Source organism: Fonticula alba (assembly GCF_000388065.1).
Source record: "Fonticula alba strain ATCC 38817 unplaced genomic scaffold supercont2.4, whole genome shotgun sequence".
In the NCBI taxonomy this organism is placed as follows: Eukaryota; order Rotosphaerida; family Fonticulaceae; genus Fonticula; species Fonticula alba.
In genome coordinates, this window is record NW_009242974.1 from 1970772 (window position 1) to 1987781 (window position 17010).

The 17010-nt window shown below is 68.0% G+C and overlaps 3 protein-coding genes across 3 annotated transcripts in view; 1 reads left to right on the forward strand and 2 right to left on the reverse strand.

The window, feature by feature from the left end:
- Positions 1 to 8744, forward strand: part of H696_02971 (FKBP12-rapamycin complex-associated protein) — a gene marked incomplete at its 3' end in the record, with an annotated part of 11098 nt that extends 2354 nt beyond the window's left edge. The window contains exons 7-14 of the mRNA XM_009496855.1: positions 78 to 268; positions 423 to 3787; positions 4002 to 4703; positions 4841 to 5346; positions 5581 to 5776; positions 5888 to 7412; positions 7653 to 8039; positions 8554 to 8744. Coding sequence (XP_009495130.1) covers positions 78 to 268; positions 423 to 3787; positions 4002 to 4703; positions 4841 to 5346; positions 5581 to 5776; positions 5888 to 7412; positions 7653 to 8039; positions 8554 to 8744 — 7063 coding nt within the window. The remainder of the gene's footprint in view (positions 1 to 77; positions 269 to 422; positions 3788 to 4001; positions 4704 to 4840; positions 5347 to 5580; positions 5777 to 5887; positions 7413 to 7652; positions 8040 to 8553) is intronic.
- Positions 8745 to 9553: 809 nt separating this feature from the next.
- On the reverse strand, positions 9554 to 10962 carry H696_02972 (hypothetical protein). Its single transcript, XM_009496856.1, has 2 exons — positions 10806 to 10962; positions 9554 to 10250 (listed from the first exon to the last, which is right to left on the reverse strand). The coding sequence occupies exon 2, from the start codon at positions 10246 to 10248 to the stop codon at positions 9658 to 9660; it is 591 nt and encodes a 196-aa protein (XP_009495131.1). The 5' UTR covers positions 10249 to 10250; positions 10806 to 10962; the 3' UTR covers positions 9554 to 9657.
- Positions 10963 to 12866: 1904 nt separating this feature from the next.
- Positions 12867 to 16955, reverse strand: H696_02973 (hypothetical protein; the record flags this gene model as incomplete). The annotated part of the gene is made up of 3 exons (XM_009496857.1): positions 12867 to 14114; positions 14451 to 15017; positions 15256 to 16955. 3 exons carry the CDS (start codon positions 16953 to 16955, stop codon positions 13220 to 13222), a joined length of 3162 nt encoding a protein of 1053 aa, XP_009495132.1. The 3' UTR covers positions 12867 to 13219.
- Between the last annotated feature and the right edge of the window lie 55 nt (positions 16956 to 17010).

Below are 17010 nucleotides of genomic sequence, written 5' to 3' on the forward strand. Positions count from 1 at the left end.
CCCCATCTTCCCCGATCCTGACTGTTCTCGCCCCCCGCAACGCTTGCGTATCCTCCCCATGCGCACGCGAACCCCAGTGCGCTTCGTGTGGACTCGTACATCTTCGAGAGTATTTCCATGCTGGCGCGTGCCCTGGGGCCGGCCATCACCCGGCACATTCACCCGAACCTTCTGGCCCATCTCTTCGCCACTGGCCTGTCCGAGCCGCTGGTTACAACGCTGGCCGATTTGGCCGCACACATCCCGCCACTGCTGCTCATCATTCAGGGTACGGGTTCCCCCCCCCCCTCCCTTCCGTCTGTTCCGTGCACTTTTTTTCCCTCACGCCCCACATGCTTACGTATGCCCCCCCTTTCCTTCCTGGTTCTCCCTCTCCCTCTCTCTCCCCGCCTCCTTCTTCCTCCCCCCCCCCCCCCATGAAGAAAACCTCCTCGACATGCTGTCTATGACCCTTAGTCGGCAGCCATACCGGCATCCCGGTGCCCGGGACACGACCGATCCGATGGGTCTGGTATTGGGCTCCGGGGTGCTGGGATCTGCCCAGGCGGCGGTCCAGCTCCCCGGGGCCATGTACTCGGCCACGGATCAGCACTTGGTGTCGTCGACGGCCACGGCAGCGGCGGCGGCGGCCGCCTCGGCAAGCTGGTCCTCCGGACCGTCCATGCGCCTGCTTCAATTGTCGGCTGTGGCCGCGGCCCCAGGAGGGCCGTCTCCCCTGGCGGCCGGGCACCTGCAGCAGCCCGGGGTCCTGGCCGATCGGCTGGCCGGCAACGGGTCCCTGGCCGGGCTGACCCCCGAGGGGGTGGTCGATGCCGAGGCCCGGCAGCACATCCTGGCCTTGCGGTCGCTGGCGCGCTTCAACTTCCGCGGGCATGATTTGAATGTCTTTGTCCTGGAGCGTGTGATTCCCTTCCTGGAGGACCCGCACCCGGATGTGCGCGAGGCCGCGGCCCAGGCAGCCTGCGCACTGCTTCTGAAGGAGCCCATGCCCAGCGGCACGTACAGCCTGACGGCGGTCAGTGTGGCTGGCGCGGTGCTGGAGCGCCTGCTGGCAGCCGGTGTCACGGATCCGGAGCCCCTCATCCGATACACGGTGGTGGCATCGCTGGACCCGCGGCTGGATTCGCACCTGGCCCAGCGCGAGCACATTCGCGTCCTGATGCTGGCCCTGCATGATGAGCTCTTCGCGGTGCGCGAGGCGGCCACCCTGGTTCTCGGGCGTCTGGCTCATCACAACCCGGCGCAGGTGCTGCCCTCCTTGCGGAAGGCCCTCCTCCGACTGCTGGCCGAGCTGGAATGCAGCACGGTGGCCAACAGCCGCGAGGAGAGTGCGGTCCTGCTGGCCCGGCTGATGGCCTCGGCCCAGCGCCTGGTCCGACCCTATGCCGATCCCATCCTGAAGGTGGTGATGGAACGCCTGCGGGACCCGGTGGCCGGGGTGGCCGCCCGGGCGATGAATGCCCTGGGCGAATTGGCCACCGTCGCCGGGGAAACCATGCGCCCATACATCCCGGTGCTGTTGCCGCTCATGATCGACACCCTGCAGGACCAGTCGTCCTCGGCCAAGCGCGAGGCGGCCCTGGTGGCTCTGGGCAAGCTGATCTCCGCCACGGGCTATGTGATTGAGCCGTATTTGGAGCACCCGCAGCTGCTCGGCACCCTGCTGGGCTTCCTCAAGACCACGGAACAGCGCCCGGTGGTCCGGCGCGAGGCCATGAAGTCCCTCGGCATCCTCGGTGCCCTGGACCCCTACCGGTATAAGATGTCCCAATTGGAGGCCGCGGTGCTGGGCAAGGGCCTGGTCGGGAGCTCCGACCCGAAGACCACCAATGAGATGATCCAGGAGCACCGACTCAACACCATGTCCCCCTCTTCGGAGGAGTACTACCCGTCGGTGGTGATCCATGCGCTGATGAAGATCCTTCGCGATCCGTCCCTGTGCAACCACCATACGGTCATCGTTCAGGCGGTCATGTACATCTTCAAGTCGCTGGGGCTCAAGTGTGTGTCCTTCCTGCCGCAGATCATGAAAACCTACATCGGGGTCATGCACTCGACCACGGCGGCCGGCATGCTGGAGTTCCACTTCACCAAGCTGGCCCAGCTGGTGGGCGTGGTCCGGCAGCACATTCGGAATTACGTGCCGGACATCATTGCCCTGATTCAGGCCAATTGGGACGCCGGGCCGGCGGTCACCGGGCTCACCGGGGCCGGTGGTGCCCTGACCGCCGGGGCCGGCGGCTCGGGCGGGTCGCTGGCTGGCGGTGCGGGCGGCTCGCTGGCCGGCGGCCCGGGGGGTGCCCTCGTTGGGGGTGGCCTTGGTGCCGGGGCGGCCGGGGCGGCCGGCGGCGCCGGTGGCTCGGGTGGCTCGGGCACCGGTGGCCCGGGCGGCCCGGGCGGCTCCGGTGCACCGGGCGCCGGCGGCGGGCCCGGCACCGGGCCTGGCAGTGTGGCCCTGCAATTGACCATCATCTCCCTCATCCGGGCCATCGCCAGTGCGCTGGCCGGCGAGTTCAAGGTCTACCTGCCGGACTTGCTGCCGCAGCTGCTGCAGGTCTTCGAGTCCGACGATTCGGAGAAGCGCCAGCCGACGCTCGATGTGCTGACCACCCTGCGGGACTTCGGGGCCACGCTCGAGGAGTACTTGCACTTGGTGGTGCCGGCTGTGATTCGTGTGGCCGAGGCCGGTGGCACTGGGCTGTACCATACCCAGGCCAGTGCGCTGTATTCGGTGGCGGTGGCCGGCGGGTCGGCCGGTGCCGCGGCCGCCGCGGCTGCCGGTACCGGTGGCCCGCATCACCAGCTGTTGCTCGGTGGGCGGAAGTCCCCCTCGGCGGTGGCCACGCTGAATGTGCGCCGCTCGGCCCTGGTGGTCCTCTGCTGCCTGGCCCGGTGCATGTCATTGCAGGATTATGCGTCGCATTTGGCCCTGCCCCTGTCGCGCATCCTGGCCACCGGCCCGATCGAGCTTCGCGCCCCTTGCCTGGATCTCCTGACGGCTCTGGGCGTGCAAATGGGCCCGGACTTTGTGATTTTCGTGCCGCTGGTCAGCCGGGCGCTGCATGTGCCGCGCAGTGGTCCGGGTGGGCAGCTCGGTCCGGCTGCCTCCTCGGCCGCGGCCGCGGCCGCAGCAGCAGCCGCCGCCGCCGCGGCCGCCTCCTCCTCGAATGCTGCTGCTGCCGCGGCCGCGGCCGCGGCGGCTGCCGCCGCCGCCGCTGCTGGAGCCAATCTCCCGGGAGCCGCGGCGCGCGCGCGCTACGACGCCCTCGTGGCGGCGATCCTCCAAGCGGATGCCGGCATCCGGTGGGTGAGCTCCGACCTGGCAGCCACCCTGCTGGATGTGTCCAAGGATCCGGACCTGCGGGATCTTTACATGCTCTGCTCGGAGGATGGAGCCGGGCTCGGGGACGCCGGGGTCGGCGGATCCGGAGCCGGTGGCGCCCCGGATGCCCTGGCCCCGGTGCGCAAGCTCCCCGTCAACCAGGCCAAGCTCAAGAAGGCCTGGGAGACTTCGCAGCGGTCCACGCGCGAGGATTGGATCGAATGGATGCGGCGCTTTTCGGTGGAGCTGCTGAAGGAATCGCCCTCGCACGCGCTGCGCGCTTGCGCCTCGGTGGCCGTGGTCTACCACCCCCTGGCGCGGGAGCTCTTCCACGCGGCCTTCGTCAGCTGCTGGGGCGAACTGTATGACCAATTCCAGGATGAGCTGGTCAAGAGTCTGGAGCTGGTGCTCTCGGGCAATGGTGTTCCTCCGGAGATCGTCGGCTCGATCCTCAGTCTGGCCGAGGTATGCTCGCTACCCTTTGGCCCATTGGCGGGCCTCCTCTCCGCGCGCGCACACACACACACACACACACACACGCGCGCGCGCGCGTCTATTGTCCCTGCTTCTTGTGCCCTTTTTGCTGACACTTTGCGCGTGCTTTGTCCCCCGGCCTGTCCTTCGGCTTGTGTGCTTCCGCCTTTGTTGGGGCACCTGTGTCATGTGCATTTGGCGTTAGTTCATGGAGCACGATTACAAGCCGCTGCCGATTCCCGACCGGTCGCTGGCCATGTACAGCAACCAGTGCCAGTCGTATGCCAAGGCCCTGCACTACATGGAATTGGAGTTCCACAACAGCGAGCCCACCGCGCCGACCAGCATCGAAACTCTCATCTCCCTCAGCAACCAGCTCCAGCAGCCGGATGCGGCGGTGGGCATCCTCAAGTGGGCCCAGACGCATCATGGGCTGGAGCTCAAGGAGAGCTGGTATGAGAAGCTCCACCGGTGGGATGACGCGCTACGGGCACATGAGGCGCGCCTGCGCGAAGACCCCTCGGCCATTGAGCACATCCTCGGTCGCATGCGTGCCTTGCAGGCTCTCGGTGATTGGGAGCGCCTGTCGGCCGCGGCCCAGGAGGTCTGGCGGAGTCGGACGCGCTCCGGCGGCGGCCCGGAGGCCGCTGCCTCCCTGGAGGCCCTCCGGCGAGCGGTGGCTCCCCATGGTGCCGCGGCCGCGTGGGGCCTGCTCCAGTGGGATCTGATGGACGATTACATCAGCTACATGCGGGAGGATTCGCCGGATGGCGCCTTCTTCCGGGCGGTGGTGGCCTTGCATCGGGCGCAGTATGGCCATGCGCAGCTGCACATCGACCGGACTCGCGACCTGCTGGATGGCGAGCTGGCTGCCCTGGCCGGGGAGTCCTATGCCCGGGCGTATGATGTGGTCGTTCGAAGATCGGAAGAGCGTCGTGCCGGGCGGTGGTGGCCTTGCATCGGGCGCAGTATGGCCATGCGCAGCTGCACATCGACCGGACTCGCGACCTGCTGGATGGCGAGCTGGCTGCCCTGGCCGGGGAGTCCTATGCCCGGGCGTATGATGTGGTCGTTCGAGCCCAGATGCTGGCCGAGTTGGAGGAAATCGTGGTCTACAAGCGGGCCACCGGCACCCCGGACGAGGAGGCCGTCCACCGAAGCATTCGCAGCACCTGGGAGCGCCGACTCCAGGGTGCCCAGCGGAATGTGGAAGTTTGGCAGCGCATTCTCAAGGTCCGGGCCTTGGTCATTGCTCCGTCCGATGCGCCGGACATGTGGATTCGATTTGCCAATCTGTGCCGCAAGTCCGGGCGCATGCCCCTCGCGCGCAAGACCCTCAAGATGCTTTACGGCCCGCGGGACTGGGACCTGGTCAACAGCCGGACGGTGCACATCAATCGCCCACGGCTGACCTACTGCTATCTGAAGTACCTTTGGGCGTCGGGCAATCGAGTGGCCGCCTTCCAAGGGCTGGAGGCCTTTGTCCGGACCCTGGCCCCGATGGTGGCCCAGGAGGCCGGGGGTGCCGGAGCCGTGGCCCTGGCATCGGCGTCGGCCGGCGGGCCTGCCGGCGTCCCTGGCAGCTCGGAGCACCCGCAACAGCCCTCGCAGGACGCCGGCGGGGACATGCTGGCTGGCGATCTGGATGGCATGAGCCTGGCCGATCGCGAGCCCGGGGCCGCAGTCGGGCCCGGGGCCGCGGTCGGGGCCGGTCCCTCCACCGGAGCCTCGATGGCCGGCGGTGCGGTTGGCAATGTCGGCGCCGCGCGCCGGCGTGCCGGTAGCTCCGCTCCCGGGGGGGCTTCTCTGCAGGAGCTCCTGGCCCGGTGCTACTTGAAGCTGGGTGACTGGCTGCAGCAGCTGCATCCGGACTTGACGGATACAACCATCAAGCAAATGCTTGGCTCGTATGCGGCGGCCACACGCCATGGTCCGACCTGGCACAAGGCCTGGCGCGCATGGGCGTTGGCCAACTTCGAGGTGATCGCCCACTTCGACGATGGCGCCGGGGCCGGGGCCGGGGGGGGATCACACTCGGGCTCGGGAGCCGCGACGGCAGCCACCCTGGCTGGTGGCCTGCCCTCGTTGGAGTCCGTGGCCTCTGGGCTTTCTCGGCGGGCCGGAGCCCCGGCCGCCGGGGGCCCGACGCATGCGGTCCTCCTGACGGATCACGTTGTGCCGGCCATCCAGGGCTTCGTCCGAAGTGTGTCCCTCTCACCGCGGGGAAGTTCCCTGCAGGACACCCTCCGGCTGCTGACTCTGTGGTTCAAGTATGGCCCGTATCAGGAGGTGCACACGGCCATCAGCGAGGGCATCGGCCTGGTGTCGATGGACACCTGGCTGCAAGTGGTGCCGCAGCTGATCGCGCGTATCCATGCCCCGGCGCTGTCGGTCCGGCGGTTGATCCACCGGCTGCTGGCCGACGTCGGCAAGGAGCACCCCCAGGCCTTGATCTACCCGCTGACCGTGGCGGCCAAGTCCCAGAGTGTCACCCGACGCGGGGCGGCGCAGGCCATCCTGGACCGACTGCGGGCGCATGGTGCTGCCCTGGTGGACCAGGCGCAGATGGTTTCGCAGGAGCTCATCCGCGTGGCCATCCTCTGGCAGGAGATGTGGTATGAGGGCCTGGAGGAGGCGTCGCGCGTGTTCTTCGGGGACAACGACGCCGAGGCCATGTACACCATCCTGGCACCGCTGCACCGGCTGCTGGAGCGCGGTCCGGAAACCCTGCGCGAGGTGTCCTTCGCCCAGGCCTTCGGCCGGGATTTGGCCCAGGCTCTGCGCCTGTTCCAGTCCTTCCGGCGGACGCACTTCGCCAAGGAAATCGAGCAGGCCTGGGATCTGTACTTGTCGGTCTTCCGTCGGATCAGCAAGCAACTGCCGCAGCTGACCCAGTTGGACTTCCACTATGTGTCGCCGCGGCTGCTTCATGCTCGGGACTTGGAGCTGGCCGTGCCGGGAACATACCATCCCGGAACGCCGGTGGTCCGAATTGCGAGCTTCGTTCCGACGCTGACGGTTATCATGTCCAAGCAGCGCCCTCGGCGCCTGACCATCCAGGGATCCGACGGTGCGGACTACCAGTACCTGCTTAAGGGCCATGAGGATCTGCGTCAGGATGAGCGTGTCATGCAGCTCTTCGGCCTGGTGAACACCCTGCTGGCGGCAGATTTGGAAACCTTCACCCGGCAGCTGAACATCCAGCGCTATGCGGCCATTCCGCTGTCGCCGAACTCCGGCCTCATTGGCTGGGTGCCCAACACCGACACTCTTCACACTCTGATCCGGGACTTCCGTGAGTGGCGGAAGATCGCCCTGAACCATGAGCATCGGCTGATGCTGAACATGGCCAACAACTACGACAACCTGAGCCTCATTCAGAAGGTCGAGGTGTTCAGCTTTGCCCTGGAAAACACCACCGGCAAGGATCTCAACCGGATTCTCTGGCTCACCAGTCGCAATAGCGAGTCCTGGCTCGATCGGCGGACGCATTACACCCGGTCCCTGGCCACCATGTCCATGGTGGGCTACATCCTGGGCCTGGGTGACCGGCACCCAAGCAACCTCATGGTGGACCAGTTCACTGGCCGGGTGATTCACATCGACTTCGGTGACTGTGCGTTGTCTTCCTGGGCGGGGGGGGGGGGGGGGGGGAGCGCGGCTTCGAGTGTGGTGTTCCTTTTGCTCCTTTCCCCTCGGCCCCGGGCCAAGTGGCTGGCTTTGTGTTGCTCGAGGTTTATGCGGCTTCTTTTTTTTGTTCGGCTCCTGAACTGACCATCCTGCCTTCGCTGCTGCTACCTGGGTGACTTGTCCTCCTTCTTCTGCCCCCCTCTCCCCCCCCCCCTCTCGCCCCTAGGCTTCGAGGTGGCCATGCACCGGGACAAGTTCCCCGAGCGCATTCCCTTCCGGCTGACCCGCATGCTGGTCAATGCCATGGAGGTCAGCGGCATCGAGGGCACCTTCCGGACGACGTGCGAGAATGTCATGCGTGTCTTGCGCGAGCACAAGGATTCCCTGATGGCCGTCCTAGAGGCCTTCGTCTATGACCCGCTGATCAGCTGGCGCCTGCTCCATCACCGCCGAGAGGGCGGTGCCGCCGGACCGCCGGGCCCCAACGGCCAGGCCGGCAGCCTGGAGGCACATGAGGCCGACAATGTGGCGGCCAGCCGCGCCCGCCGGCGCTCTGCTGCTCTGGTGGCCGACGGCGATGACCGGCCGGGCTTCCGCCGGCGCGACTTCCATGGTGGCAGCGAGGATGACGATGATGATGACGATGCTGAGGGCACCGAGGATGGTCAGGGTGCGTTGGTTCTTGTTTTTTTTTGTTTTCTACTCTTCCCTGCTGCCGGCGGCCCCCGAGGGTCGGTCGGGGCCTGCTTCTCTCTGTCGACCCTCGGTCCCTGGGACGCCGGATGATTCTAACATTCATGTCTGCGCCTCCCCCTCCCCCCCCCCCCCCCCCCCCCCCCCCCCCCCCCCCCCCCCCCCCCCCCCCCCCCCCCCCCCCCCCCCCCCCCCCCCCCCCCCCCCCCCCCCCCCCCCCCCCCCCCCCCCCCCCCCCCCCCCCCCCCCCCCCCCCCCCCCCCCCCCCCCCCCCCCCCCCCCCCCCCCCCCCCCCCCCCCCCCCCCCCCCCCCCCCCCCCCATTTGCCCGCCCCCCCGCTGGCCCCCCCCCCCCCCCCCCCCCTGTCCGCACGCGCCGATGCCCGTGCCCGATCCACCTGTCCTCGCTGGACCTGCCCGGACCCTCGCACGAAGTCGACCTTCCGGAGGCTCGGAACCAGCGCGCCGTGGCCATTGTGGCCCGTGTGCAGCACAAGCTCACCGGCCGGGACTTCGACCGGCATGAGTGCCTTGATGTCCCGGTTCAGGTGGAGCGCCTTATCCGCCAGGCCACTGCCGTGGAGAACCTCTGCCAGTGCTACGTCGGTTGGTGTGCCTTCTGGTGAGGGCGGGCGCGAGGAGGAGCACATGCAGCGCGCCTGTCTCCCGCCTCCTCTGCCTCAACTCGCCCGGAACCTGCCCCTCCGCCCTGTCAAAGGGCGGAGAATAAACAGATCCCCTTTTCAAGGAGAGCCAAGTGCAAGAGAGCCCGAGAGGCGCATCCAGGCAGACCGGGTGGTGTGGCGGCCAGTCGGGGGGGGGAGGCATGTGTGCCGAATTCGATCGGCAGGGCGATCCTCCCCCCCCCCCCCCCCCCGCCACCGGGCCCGGATCTGTCTTTTGGCCCACCGATCGGCTGGACCAGAAGAGCAGCGGCTCCTCCCGGCGGCTGGGCTCGCTTCCCCCCTGCGGCGAGCCATCTTGTCCATGGGGATGTGCCATCGGTCGGGCCATGACCGCGACAGAATCGTTGGGAGTTGTGATGTGAGGCACTGCCCGCTCGGCGCGCCCGCATCATTTGCGGGCCAGGGCGGGCTGCTGGGGCGGGGGGGGGGAGGGGGCAAAGGCGCCGCCGCCCCGGCCTTGAAGAGCTGCCAGCCGAGTATGATCGCAAAGCCACCCCAAGCAACCTGCCCTCTCCTCCCCTGAGATCTCCCCACCCGCTAATCCTCTCCCCAGGGCGAAGAAGGCCGAACAGGACACGGCTGGATGCGCGGTCCTCTCTCTCTGTCAATGCTGTCCCGAAGTCAAAAGAGGAGGGTATGTGTGTGTAGTTTGGGGGGGGGGGTTGTGGGGCGGGGAGGATCCCCCGGCGCCGCTCGCCGCGCGGCCGCGCAGCGCACAGGCGCGGACCGACTCTGGCGCGCCCGATGGGGGGGGGGGTGAGGTGAGAGGGAGAGAGAGTACACAAACGAGCTGCGCGCGCAGGGAGGGAGGGAGGGAGCGCGCGCAGAACGAAGCAAAGGCTCTCCGGCACACTTAAGCCGAGGCGTTCATGATGGCGGCGATGATCTCACCACCGTTCTTGGCCAGAGCACGGACAGCGGTGGCGCGGTCGACACCAGCCTGCTCCATGACCTGGGCGACATCCTCCTCGGGGAAGTCGCCAGTGATCTCCTCATCGTCGTCACCGCCGGCGGCAAGGTTGGCCTTGGCGGCGGCCTGCTGGGACTCGATCAGGGCGCGGAGCTGCTCCAGAGCCTGCTGGTTCAGGGTGTTGGGGTTCTCCATGCGGGGCTGGCCGAGGATGACGAACATGGTGGCGGAAGCCTGGTAGATGGTCGGCTGATCGATGACGATCTGGGCACGGCGGGCGTTGGCGAACTGGACGCGCACGGTGTCGGGCAGGGGCTTCATGTTCAGCTTGTCGAAGGCCTCAACCAGGCGGGCCTGGTGGCGGGCGACGGCGTTGGCACCGGTCTCGGCGGCGTGGTCGTGCTCGCCGTGAGAGTGGCTGTGGCCGTGCTCACCGTGGGAGTGGGAGTGGCCGTGCTCGGACGACTCCTCAACGTCAGCGACGTCGACAACGTCGTGGACCTGGTCCTCAGGGACGATAGCGATGCTGGCCATGTCTGGAGCAGCGGAGGAAGGGGAGGGGGCGCGGGCGAATCGACGAGGGGTTGTGCAAAGGTCAGAAACCAGGCGGCAGGGGGGTGTGCGGGTCGTACAGGCACACAAAACCGAGGGGAGGGGGAAGGGTGCAAAAAGGAAGTGGCCGGGGGGGGGGGGGGGGGCGGCGCGCTCGCCATCTCTCTCTCCTCTCCGCGGCATCGGGGACAAAGTTACCGGTCAGCCCGCGAGGCGGGCCAACTGGAAAATGGTGTCGGATGTGCCAGCCATCCGACAGCGGCCGCCTCTCGATGTCGGGGGAAAAAAACCCCGGGGGAAGCCCAGCCGGACGGCGGACCGCAGCGCCGCGCTCGGAGACGCATCTCCGGGCGAGAGGCCGGCGCGTGCTTGTCCGCCAGCGGCTACCGCCGGCGAAGAGGAAAAGAAACAGAGAGAGAGAGAGAGCCAATACACGTGTCCGGATCCAGGGGAGGGAGAGGCAAGGCGAGGATGGAGGAGACAAGCAAGCGGCGGGAGGGAGGAGAGGAGGGGAGCAGGGAGGGGGGGGGGAGACTTACTTGATAGAAGGAAACCCCGGAACGCGCAAAAAGTAAAGACTACGAGAGCGGAGATGTGCCTAGGCCGCAGAGATGCGCCGCGGCCGAGGCGCGGCCACCCAAAAAAGGCCGGTCACCCGGGGCCCCGGCGGGGGGGAAAAAAAACGGCTGCCCTCCCGGTGCCTTGTACCTGTCTGCCTGACCCCCCCCCCCCGGGAGCGCCCCCCAGCAGGCTCCACTCACCCACCACCACTCACGCCGCAACGGCGACGGAAACAAAGCGAACAAAGAACACAAGAGAAAAAAAAGACCCCGCGACACGGCTCTGCCTCCCTGGGCAGCGCCCCCCCCCCCTCTGGCGTTTTCCTCGGCGTTCACAACAGGTCCCCCGGGCGCAGGCGAGCGAGGGGCGAGGGGAGGCCAAATGCATTCCCTCCCACCGACCAGTTGAGCCCGGCAGCGAGGAAAAACCCCCAAGCCCACATCCCAACATACTTGGCCAGACCCCCGTCCGGGAGTAAACATGCCTCGACACACACACAAACACACGCATCCAGCCACAAAGACCCCGAGAGAGGGGCCTGGCCTTACCCCTTCCCAACTCCCGGGCAAGGCCCCCGACGAAGGCTCTCGGCTCGCGGGACACCACGGTGCAGGGGAGGTGTCCTCCCCGGTCCGGATGCGCGCACCAAGCCGGCGGCGATGAACAAAGAAAACGCCCCCCGTTGCCTGGGGAAAAAAAAACAGGCCAAAACACCTTGCAGCACCGAAGGAGCGCCCGGCAGCCTGTCCCAGTCACAGAGACCGCCCAACGGTCAATCGGGAAAGAGAACTCACTAGACCAACCACCCAGACACCCACAGCCCAGGGCAACCAACGAGGAGGGGGCCAGGGAAGACAAAGCGAGGGACCGTCGGAAAGGCGGATTGATCACGCGCGCGCGTGACGCGCTCTTTAGGATCAGATCCATTTGATCCACAATCGCACCCGATCGCAGGTCACTGCTTCGATTGTGGGCGGCGGGGGGCAATGCGAAGGCAGAACATGGCGGCCGGCAAGCGCAGGGGGAGGGGCTGCTTCCAGGGCCGCGGCCCACCCGGCGATGCGCCCCGGCCCGGGCTGGCGATGGGATGGGGGGTCAAAACGGCCGGGCCTACTCCCACGCCCCATGGCCTGCCGCGCGAGGTCAATCCTTTTCGATTGGCCCTGCCCTGCTGTGACCCATCGCTCGGTCTTCAGCCTCGCATGGCCGGGCGCCCCCGACGCCGGCCCCGATGTGCCCCGGCGTCACGGCGCATTCCTGGCAGCCTGTTCGACCGGAGGGGCGTGACTCCTTGGGCCCCCCTCAGCCCCCTGGGGACCCGGGGCCCAGGCAACTTCCTAAGAATGACGCATGGGCTGGCTGCCCCCGCCCCCGCCCGCCCCTCGGACGGCCAGACATCGGAGTGGCTCGGCTAACAAGTGCCAGGTCTATTTTTCTTTGACAGAGGCGCAATCGTCGACCGGGGCAACTATACTATCCGGCGGCGAGGGAAAGCCCGAGAGGGGAAGGCAGGCGCGGCGGGAGGCTTTCTTGCGCGTGGACGGTAAACCGCACTTCGCGAGCGACTGCTGGTCGCTGCGCCGCCAGGCGCAATAGCACCGGGTGGGTGGTAGTGGTCGTGGTGGCGGCCCCAACATGCCCCTATTGGACTCAGCAATACCCGGCCTGCCCGCCACCATGACTCCATGCCCTTGAGAGAAGCCAGCCCATCAGCAAGCGTCGTGCGTCTTTACTCGACGCGACCTGCCGCTTCCCCGCTCCTGCGAGGCCTCGCATGCGCGTCTGCACAGTGGCAGGGAAGTGCCCTCCCCCCCCCGCGCTTACACGCAATGCCCCTTCGCCCATGTCCAGATCCCCCCGCCTTGCGCGCTTCCCTCTCTCCCCCCCCCTCGTGGATTCCCCGCCCCCTCCCCTTCCTCCGCTGCTCCAGACATGTGCAAGGGACTGCCCGCTCACCTGTGGTGGCCTCCCCCCCCTGGGGAGGGAGATCGAAATAGTCGGTGCCCCTTGCCGAGGGCGGGCGGCGGACGCGGGAGTCATCGGGAAACGGATTTTATACTAAGCTTGGAGTGGGGGAGAAATTATTTCAAGCGCCCCTTTTTGTTTCTGGCCGACAATCGGAAAGGCGTGGAACTGTGGCTCCTTGAGCGGCCGATGAGGGGGGAGGGGGGGTAATTTGTTCTTGAATGCACGCGCAGCGGCGACTTCCTGCGCGAAGGGCCTCGGCCTTTGCACAGGAGGATGCAACGAGATGGCAGGAAGACACCTGGACTGCATGGTAGACACACACACACACACACGAAGCCCCACACAGGGGCTAGGGCCCCTGCTCAAGACTCGGGGCCCGGGCTTCGTTGCGTCCCCGTTGCATTTTGGCCGCCTCCGTGCAAGCCTACTTCTTCGGCGAGGCGTCGGCCGCGGCGATGGACGCCGGCTTGCGATCGGCATTCCACCGGGCCAGCACCGCCTCGCCCTCCCACTCGCCGGTGCGCTCGTCCCACCAGACACCGTTGCCGATGTTGGCCAGGGCCGGCTGCGCCGGGGTGGTCCACCGGTACCAGCTGTCGTAGTCGCTCATGGCCATGTGCCGCAGGGCCAGCACCTCCACGAAGGAATCCACCGCGTCACCCCGGCGGACGGGCGTCATCCGGGCAGCCGCCGCATGCGCATCCTCGGAGGTGGCATTGCCGGCGGCGGCCGTGGTCATGAAGGGCATTTGCGGGAAGATCATGCGCGGGGCCACGCGCGCAATGTTGCGCTGGTACTCGCGGATCTTCGACTGGGGGATGGACTCCAGCCAGTGGATCCAGCTCTTGGGCAGGGAGGGATCCGGGATGTAGGCATGGGCGGCTGCCTGCGCGGTGGCCTGGGCCGCCTTGTCGGCGTCCGCGCCGGTGGCGGCGGCCCCGGCCCCGAGCCCGGAGTCCAGAAGACGATCCAGCTCGGCGTGCACGTCGCCGTCGGCCGCGTCCCGGGCCTGGCGCTGGCGGGTCTCCTCCTCCTGGCCCGGGCCGGCGCTCTTGGCCATGGCGGCCGTGGCATTGGCCGCCACCGTCGGAGCGGGGGTCTCCGGGAAGAGCTCCTTGTCCGTGAGGTTCATATGGCGCTGATAGTCGAACACCGCCCGGCTGGGGATGCGGATGACCAGCTGGTCCCAGTCGATGAGGCTTTCGTAGGGCAGCGCCGCGAAGTCGGACAGGACCACCGGGATGCAGCCGGCCAGCATGGCGGTCGTCAGACGCCGGGCGGAGGATGAATCGCCCGGAAGATGGGGACAGAAGGTGGCACTGTGAAGGTCGATGGCGGGGTCGCCCCCCGGCGAAAGCGCCCACCAAATGGCCAAGCGAGCGAGATGCAAGCCGGAGGAGTTAGCTTCCGGCCCTGGCAAATGGTCCACCTCCCTTTCGGCCAGCTCCGGCCCCCAGAGACAGGAGCCCCGAGATATGTGCCCACAGCCGGGAACCGCCCCCCGACGGGATTCCCCCCCTCTCCCCTCGCCTCTTCCGCGCGACAACAGTACTCGGGCCGGCGTAAAGTCGTGTGTGCGTGTCTGTGTGCCTGTTTTCGCCCCCCCCCCCCGCCCCGCCCCTCCCCCGGGCGGGACCAAGAAAGACCTTTCGCACCTCTCCATCCGCTCATGCAGCCACTCATACTTCCCACGGTTGTGGCGACCGCCGCCGGCATTGTCGAACTGGTCAAAGAGCGCCCGCGGGCCGAAGTCCCGCATCGCATGGAAGAGCTTCTTGCGGATGGGCCCGCTCCGGCCGGTGTAGGTCCCGGCAAAGTAGACCAGGGGCCCGGTTCGCCGGCGCTCGGCGTCCGCCTCCCAGTCATACTTGCCGGCGAGGATGGTGTCGATGCGGGCTTGCAGCCGGGGCGACGGCTCGACGAAGGGGACAATGACCCGGCGCACGGCGGCGGTCCAGCGATTGTTGTGGGCGGCCATCTCCTCGACGGTTTCGATTTCCAGCGACACCGGATTCACAAAGGAGCTCAAGGCACTGGGGCTCAGCCGGGCCCGGTACATGGCGAACCGGTAGACAAAGTGATCCCGTCCGCCGGTGCGCGCGACGCTGGGCTGCTGAGACAGGAAATCCGACAGGGCCCGGGCGTACACCCGGTCCGTGTTGTCGAAATCGGTGGCATTGTCCACGCGCACGTAATCCGGCAGGAGGGACGGGTGGATCCATCTGTCATTCCAGGGCCCATGGTGGCGGGGGGACGGGGGCCGCGGCGCGGGGCCGGGCCGAGTGCCGCGGGGCGAGTCCCGAAACAGAGGACCACCCACATGTCCCAAGAGGGGGAAAGCCAGGAAGCCGGAAGTTAGTGCCAGAGACCAGCCACGGGGCAGCTCGCGCGGTGCCTAGCGGAGCAGAATGGAGGGCAGCAGGGCGGCGGGGAAGGTCGGGGGGGGGGGGGGGGGCGTACGTCAGGGCGCCGGAATAATGCGGCACGAAGAAGACCGACGCCTGGCGCCAGTCGTCCGTGTGCAGGGGATGCTGGCGCAGGCCGCGCTCCAGTGCCAGGCCTGCCTGGACCTGGGCCTGGTCCTCGTCCCAGGCCAACATCGGCAGGGTAACCCACTCGCTGTCGTGGAGGTGATCCTGCCCGAAGAATTGGGCCCCGGGGATCCCGAGCTTGGCGAAATCCTCCGGCCGAGGATCCGGCCGGGCCTTCAGCAAATCCACCAGGCCGGTGTGATTTCGGGCAAGGTGCATGGTCAGGACCGCGCGCCGGAGCAGGTCCGATCCCAAGTGCGCTGGGACATTGAGCACATGGATGCGGAACCCCGGGCCCGGGGTGTTGCTGCCGGCGGCGGGGCCCCCGCGCGACTGAAGCGGAGTGCTCAAATATGCCGGGCCACACATGCGCGCCAGGGCGGTGGCCAGCTCGATGGCTCGCTGGGCTCCCTCGGCGGCCTGGTCGGCGGCCGCCGGCCGAAGAGCGGACGCATCGGCGCCAGTACCGCCGGCAAGGAGACGCGACATCAGCGACCCGATGACCGATGTCGGGGCGCCGGCATTGGCAGTGGCCGCCGCCGCCGCCGCCGCCGCTGCATCCGGGCGCTCATGCATCCGGGCGTGCTCAAACGAGGGCTCCGGCTCGTCGCGCTGGGCGCGCACGGCCCCCAGCAGATCCGACATGACATTTCCGGCTGCCAGGTTGCCGATGCCTCCGCGAAGATAGCCCCCGGGCAGGTCGTCCAGCGATTGGAAGTCCTCCTCGTGCAGGGCACCATGCTGGGCATCGGACGGCTGGTCGTGGGTTTGGCCCGGGCCGGCCGAGATGGCCTGGTGTGCCGGGCGCCCGGCGGACCCGGTGGTGGCGCGCACACCGCCGGTCAGGTAATCCGGCACATCGGGGAACTTGGACCGCAGGACATGCAGGGCCGCGGACGCATCGCGCGAGTGACACGAGGCAGGAGTGAATGACCCGCGGGTCCAGTCCTCCGGCAGCCGGGACTCCTTGCCGGGTGCCTGAACCGGGACGATCATGGCGTCGAGGATCTGCTCGGCCAGGGCCAACTCCGCCGGGGACATGCTCCGCGCCATGAAGAGCAGCGGCCCGCCATTCAGATGCTGCCCAAGGAGGGCCAACTTTTCGGCGCGCGACGGCGCCGACCGGATACCACGGCTCAGAGGATCGACCGGCTGGTCGGCGGAGTGCCTGGCGCCGGCCATGCCCGACGGCAGGCGCTCGGCAGCCAGCATCAGTCGCCCGGCCCACGTGCCGGCACGCTGGTCGGAAGTGCCCTCGCCACTGAAGACGAAAACCGTGGTCAGCACCAGCGAGGCCATGACCAACGCCAAAGGCAGGAGGATGAGCACGCCGGTGCGCAAGCGCCGCGACCGATACCGGCCCAGCTCCGGCAGGGTGACTCCCACCCTCCGAGCCAGACGCCCAAGGGGCGAGGACCGGCGGCTACGCCGGGAGGGCCCCTCGCCTCCACGCAGCTTGGACCCATTGCCCGAGGAGTAGTACAGCGGCGTGCCGGGGGCCGAGACATTGGGCGACCCGGGCATGGAGCATTCGCGCGAGGCCGGGACCGAGCAGTCACGCGACACACCGGATGTGCTGAGGTCCAGGGCGCTTAACCTTGGGATGAAGGGCTCGCCACTGCGTAGCATGATTTCTTCGGGCAGCCGGGGTCAGTCGGGCGCCGGGGCCAAGAGGCAAGGGGGG